The 7,500-nt window shown below is 44.1% G+C and overlaps 1 protein-coding gene across 1 annotated transcript in view; it reads right to left on the bottom strand.

The window, feature by feature from the left end:
- Nucleotides 1-7,500, bottom strand: part of LOC117755616 (neuronal PAS domain-containing protein 3) — a 229,591-nt gene that overhangs the window by 88,875 nt on the left and 133,216 nt on the right. Inside the window, 1 exon segment of the mRNA XM_034575547.1 lies at nucleotides 6,564-6,646. Within this exon segment, the coding sequence (XP_034431438.1) occupies nucleotides 6,564-6,646 (83 nt within the window).

Raw genomic sequence — 7,500 nt, forward strand, 5'->3', positions numbered from 1 at the left:
GTTTCTCAACATCTCTCAAGCTTCTCCTGGACTCTGATTATTAACGTTATTGTTTTTAAAATATTTACATTTAACTCCTCAATATATAAAAGACAAAACATAGCAGAATAATTAATTCGGCGCGTACTTGAACGCATCAGCAAAAACTAAAACTTGATGATCTGACAAAGAAAATCCAGTAAACGAGGTGAAACCAGCGAACTGCTCCTTTAAACCTTCACTCGTTTGACGGCCGCACGCACGTTCTACCACTTCCTGTTTTACACCTGCGCAGTAATTTTCCCATAATCCACTGAGGGCGTCATCCCTCTGTCCTCTCACGTCCCCTAATTTCTTCCTCCGGTGACACTCGGGGCTGACAGCTTGATTGACGGGCTGACAGGAGACGGTGTTGTCTCCTGCACGCCGTCACTGTCGTCTTTAATTTCCCCCTCATCGCCGTGACGACGCCCGGGCACCTTACATCTGTTTAACACGCTGCGGAGCGGAGGAGCTGCTTAACAGCTGCAGGTGAGGGAGGCAAACACGCCACTCGCTTTCTCTTTGTCAGACAAACTGCTGCTGCTGCTGTTCGCTCCACGTTCAAAAACCACATCAGCTATTTTATTTTATTCTTTATGAAACTTTTTTGTTGTTGAACATTTGAATATTTTTGGGTCTGAATCAAAAATAAAAAGAGACAGAGGATTGTGGGTGAGAAAATTGGACAATTTGCTAAAACACACAAATGATTCTGCTGCTTTTGGATCTAAACCCAAAGAAAACAAGGTTTTAGATTCTTTAAAGAATTGAGATGCTCATTTTTAGCTATTTAATATTATCACGTATGTTTAATTTGATATAAATTGACAGATTTAATTGAAACCTTGCTGATAAAATTCTGCAGAGACTTTTCGTTTCCCCTCAGCAGATATTTTCTTCACATAGATATTTTCAATTAAGGTGGAAAATTAAATCCTTTTTAATTTGTCTCCAACTGATTAAATGAAAATCAGCTCATTTTCACCTGCAGCTTTGGAAACATGAAACTCGATTGTCCGTGTGGTCAAAGACGTGTGTGTTTGTGTGTCGCTGTGTGTGTTTGTGTGTTCCATTACCTCCGTGTCATGTGTGAGTGATGCGTTATTGTGTGTGTGTGTGTGTGTGTGTTCTGGAGGACAGTGTCTGAACAACAGTCGAGGTACTTACCATAAACCATCTATTAAAGCAGGGCGGGGCACGTCAACCGCCATCACTCTGACCGTGTGTGTGTGTGTGTGTGTGTGTGTGTGTGTGTGTGTGTGTGTGTGTATCTGCTCCTTGTGATGGTTGTGTGTGTGTGTGTCTGTGCTCAGCCAGGCTGTTACAAACACAGATTAAACTAAATCCTCCTCTTAGTCTCGTCCGTTCACTTCTACTTCCTGACACACACACACACACACACACACACACACACACACACACACACACACACACACAGTCTCTCTCTTCATCAATCACTCAGTAATTGTTTGCACCTTTTGGACTGACACACACACACACACAGTTTACTTTACTCAACCCCTCCTTTAATTAGTATCCGTCTGTCCGCCGCCGCCGCTTCATCTTCAAACGCCACATGGCGTCTTTACAAACACCAAACACCAATCTGCTCCTCAAAGTCCGAAAGCACCGCAACACTTTCACTTCATCAGCAACAACTAAACTTCCCGACCCGCTCGACTCAACGAGGCAGAGTCTGTGAATCCGTCTCTTCCACAGTCAGCTGGCGACACTCGGGCTCAGCGAAGGTCCGAGACGTGTTTAGCTGAGCAGGAAGAATAAAGAACAGAAGCTGCTGCCAGCACCCATGAGGAAAACCGGAATCAACCCTGTGATTTTATTCTTGCACCAACCAGTGCAGTTTCAGCCACTGTGACCTTGGACCACCACAATAAATGTACCAACTGTAACATTGTCCGCCTCCTTTGTGAACTACTCCAGAAAATACGAGCGGAATTATCTTTGATTTTCGACACTGAAACAAGTCGAGCACTGTGTGTTTGCAAGAATCCAGATTTGATTGATGAATCAGTTTCTGGATTTAAATGTGATGAAAGAAAATCAGAAGGTGACGATGTTGTTAAAACTCTGACAAAGACAAAAAAAGAGGAAGAGTACAATCCAGGCTTCAGAGACATTTCCTCCTGAGACGCTGCGTCCAGGTTCCTCTCTCCAGCTCTCTATTGATGACTAATAAAGTTCATGCAAACACAAGCTCTACACACACACACACAGACACACACAGACACACACACACACACACACACACACACACAGGAGAGCGTGCACGTGCAGCTTTACATCCCGTTTAACGACTGCTCCCTCTGTCTCTCTCTCTTCATTAAGCGTTATCAACCTCTCTGGCCTAATCTCTCTGAAATTAGTGTCTGGTCTCTACCACCTAAGTGACTGGCTGGCATTCATTAGCGCTGCGTTTTAGCCAAATCAATCACGCCGCGCCCCGTCCGCCATGCTTTCTTAAAATGTCATCCTCAAACTTCTCACAATCAATTAAGCGGGAGATTAATGAGGCCAATTTGCCGCCAACATGTCGACCTTCCTTCTCTGTTGAAAAGGCCGCGAGCGAGCGCACACACACACACACACACACACACACACACACACACACACACACACACACACACACACACACACACACACACACACACACACACACATATGCAAACACATGCTCACAAAGACGTCGAAGCCCTGTTGGAATAAAATATGAACATGGAGGAGAAACGCTGAAACAAAATCAAAAGTTCGCAGATGCACATAAAACTGTTTCCTGTGCACAGACAACATGGCCGACCGCGGCAACAAGACAAACTAGACGTCAAAGTAAACTTCACTTCCTGTTTGATGACACGCTCCGGGAAAGAGCAAAATATTCCTGGTAAATGTTCTCGTAACGTCGATGATGGAAATGTGAATAAAATTGTGTTTTCTTTCGCAGATTTTCTGAAAAAGTTTCCACCTATTTGGATGAAAACCTGACTAAGTGTGTTTTACTTTGTTACATCACGTAATATACAACAATATCAGAACGTCTGTGGAACTTGAATTCATCTTTAAACTTGTTCAAATGTAGAATTTGTACTTTTGTACCTGAGAAGGAGAAACAAGCACCGACCTCCTTTCATCAGTGTCTCTGCATATTGATCCGTTATTTATTGGCAGTGAAAATCTCCGGCTTCAACTTGTCTAATGAGTTTATTTTCTAAAACTTAAAAACTGACACAGACGTTGAGACGATAAATAAAAGACACAGGCGGATGATTTTCTGTTGAATTCATAAATAATCATCAGTGAGTGATGTTTCCGTCCCAATGAACTAATTTCCTATTGACATGGAAGCTGTTTTAGTGCAGAAACTCCATCCTGCAATAATTAATTTTTTTCTTGGCCACCGGCCTGTAAAGGAAAGTTTTGTGTTCATCTTGTTTGAGGTCGTCTGAGAATGAGACGGAACTCTGGGTCTGACGAGCTTCCTGGACTCGGTGAGAGGCTCCGGACTTTCTGAGGAGTTTGTCCGGTACCTGTCCTCTGGTGTTTCCACCTCAGTGTGTCCTGAATCAGAGTCAGTGTACGCTGCACGACCTATTCTCCAGTTCCCACGCGTTACTATTATTTCGTGATTGTATTGATTCACGTTATATATAAGTTCTTCCTCAGCAGGGCTCCGTAGCGTTCTGCAGTTTGCACGTGGCCGACGATCGGACCGAACAGTCTGAGCACAGAAGTCGTGAGTTTCGGCTTCACGTCGCAGATGATGGAATTTAACGACGGCATTTCTAAAATCCTACAGTGTATGAGCAGCCTCAGAATGTAGTGTCTTCCTTTGGGATACAGAGCAACACACACACACACACACACACACACACACACACAGACACACACACACACACACACACACACACACACACACCAGGTGAGCCACATTGTTGCTGTCACTTCCAATCTCACAGCTGCTTCAATCTGCCTCGGGATCTGCCTCATATGGTTGTCATAGCAACTCTCCAGGGATTATAACAAGGTATTATGGGATGTCTAGTGTCTGGAGCAGCAGGATCAGAACATGGTGTTAACACTCCCTCACACACACACACACACACACACACACACACAGTTCTTGGCGATGCTCAGCGCAGCGTGAGCGGATGCAGCGGCGGCTCAGCTGCTCTTTGCTTGTTGCGGCCTCGTGTTAACACTCACACATGACAACGTGATGTGCAGGGCGGCGGAAGAGGAGAGCAGGTTGTCACGGCGACACGCTCGCTGCCATGCCGCGGACGTCCTCAGGATTAAAGCGCGACAGATAAAGAACAAATGCCAAAAACAAGGACTTGTGAAAGATGACGGCTGCACGCACCGCTAACGCTCGACCTCCTCCTCTGACTGTCCTTTTCTACTGATACACGGAGAATGAGCAGGAAACAGCGCCCTCTAGGAGCTCAGGGTGGAACTCTAATTATTAAAGAGAAGTGACTCATCTTTCATGACAATGAGGTGATTTTTAACCCAGTTAAATGGACTGCACTGATCTTTAGTTCTGGGATATTTGGCACTTATTAAAACACCATTATAAACACTTACAATTTTTTTAAGTTTTTACTCCATAGCGGAGAAACCACCGATGCTCCAGGAACTTTTCACAGAACGTGGTTTGAGCAATTTATCATGACAGGGCACAAGGATTTAAAAGTTGTTGTCAAGCTGATCAACTGTAACACACTGTAAATAAAGATGGACGATCCACTTTCATTTAACCCATTTTCCAGAAATGAAGCCGAAATATCTGGAACATCTTGTCGTGAATATGTCATTTGGGGTTAGTAGTGATCGCAAAGTGGAGCCACGGCATCGAGGTTCCTCCCATACGCGTGCACGACAAACCACGATCATCAACTAACTAACAAACATCAGTGAGATAACAACGAGCTGAAACGACAGAAACATCTTTGACAAAAGGGGTCTGCTTTGATTCTTTAGTTTCATGTCCTATCTGCTAACATGGAGGAGGCAGGGTTTATGAAGTAGGCATCAACTAAACCTTTGTGACACGTCAGAAGAAATGTTCTCGAGGTATCATGTTCACAGGAATGACACCAATGGATGAGCGGACGACCCGACCGAGCCGTTTGACCTCAGGTGACCGCAGCAGGTCACAGGTTAATTATCTCTGGATGTTTGGAAACAGACTTTCTTCTCTGTGGATTCTTGAAAATGATAAAAGGCATAAAAAACGAAGAAGGAGATTAGAAAAGTTTGGATTTTGCCGCCGCTGAGGCTCAGAAAGGTGTCGAACAGATAATTATTCTAATCATCAGGTGAAACTGAAACCGACACAGACGCACAAGATTTCTGGGTTCAAAGATGCACACGATGAAGAAAAGGAAAACCAGCACGTTTACAAGATAATCTCAGGAATATGCACGTACAAATCGTGTGTATCATATAACACACACACACACACACACACACACACACACACACACACACACACACACACACACACACACACACACACACACACACACACACACACACACACAGATTACCAGCCTCGATCAGATGTGGTATCGCGTCAGCCTGGTTGTTAAAAGCTCAGCCTTTGGGCTGTGTGTTAAATAGATAAGGAGTAGAGCATTTTAGGGATTAAAAGTACAAGACGCACACATGTTTTACACACACACACACACACACACACACACACTAACACAATCCTGAGGGAGCGAGCAGCGATAACCCAGTCATTATCATACTTTTATAATTCCATTTAATAATTCAGCTTAACCGTGGCAGCAGCAGGATGTTGAGGAATAATTGAAGTCGGCCGTGGTGAAAATCGCAGGGTGAATTATGAGGAATCAGTGGGATAATAATGTGAAGGTACATTATGAAGAATCATTTGAGTTTAGAAAAGCTCAAAGGCAAATCAGGAGAAATAACTCAGATGACAAAACGGTGGAAAAGTCCTCGTTCGTCGGCGTCGGAGTTTCAGAAGAAAACCAGAGAATGATCCAGAATTAATGATGATTCATTAAATCCTCGCTAAAGCTCTATAAGCGCTTCACTTAAACAGGAAGTGACAACAAGGAATGTACAGCTGAGGGCGGCACCAGAGAAAAGACCATTTTTTAATAATCAATATGTCTTTATCTCACACCGCTGACCCCTGCTGGACAACGGTACTTTTCGCCATTATATCAGGAAATATAAAGACGACTCCTCCCGGGAACATGAATATCTGTTCCAGGTCAAACTGTCTCTGATGTGTGTGTGTGTGTGTGTGTGTGTGTGTGTGTGTGTGTGTGTGTGTGTGTGTGTGTGTGTGTGTGCGCGCGCAGGGGTTGGTGATGCAACAGAGCAACAACAACTGGAAATTATTTATCAGAAACTCAAAGCCTTGAACATTTTACAGGATGAAGTGCGAGTTTGTGTGTGTGAGTTTGTGTGTGTGTGTGTGTGTGTGTGTGTGTGTGTGTGTGTGTGTGTGTTTCAATCTTGACATTATTCAACGTGTGAAAGGATCCTACCTGTAAAATGTGGCTGCCCAGGTGAGGTTCGAAGATGTCCGAGGCGACGACGCTGGGATTCCTCCTCCGCTGGGAACCGATAGCTAAACACACGCAAACACACACACACACACACACACACACATACACACAGACACACACACACAAACACACAAAAACACACACAAACATGCATACACACACACACACACACACAAGAAGAGAAAAAGCACAGGACAGGACAGAAGAAGACCGGTGAGACTCGGACACATTGATACGAGCAAAGCCACACACACAAACACACACACACACACACACACACACACACACACACACACACACACACACACACACACACTGACTTGTATACAGCCTAGCGTGACGGACACACATGGCACAGGACAAGAGGAACCAGTGAGGTCAGCTCTGCAGAACAGTGTGGAACAGTAGCAACAGGTTAGCAACGCAGCTGAGGGAGGCATCGTGTCTAAACTAATAAATACAATTCATGAAAAACAAAATGAGCGAATGGACTCTACATTTAAAATGAACAGGTTTGTTTCCGGTTAGTATCTTCAAAGGAGCTGAATGAATCCAGCATCTGTTACAGCTTCAAATATCTTCAGCAACGATTAAACACAAACACAGAAAACAACACCTCCTCTCAACGACGTTTGCAGAACAAGGAGCAAAGAAAAAGCATCAGGTGTCACAGGCATAGGAATCATCTAAAACGTACACAACGTTAATCATACAAACATCAGCTCTAACACAACTCCTGCAGCGGCTCCGACCTCTTTTTATTTGTCACAACGCAGTGAAAATGTTTGTTAAATTAAACAACGTATTAACTGGAAGACACGTCCTCCCCTCTGTCACAGAGGAGATTGTGTCTCTGTCGGTTTTCATTATTCACAAATATCTATCCATCACTGTTCGCCTCAGGAGAGAGAGAGAG

The sequence above is a fragment of the Hippoglossus hippoglossus genome, chromosome 22 (assembly GCF_009819705.1).
Source record: "Hippoglossus hippoglossus isolate fHipHip1 chromosome 22, fHipHip1.pri, whole genome shotgun sequence".
Taxonomy (NCBI): Eukaryota; Metazoa; Chordata; class Actinopteri; order Pleuronectiformes; family Pleuronectidae; genus Hippoglossus; species Hippoglossus hippoglossus.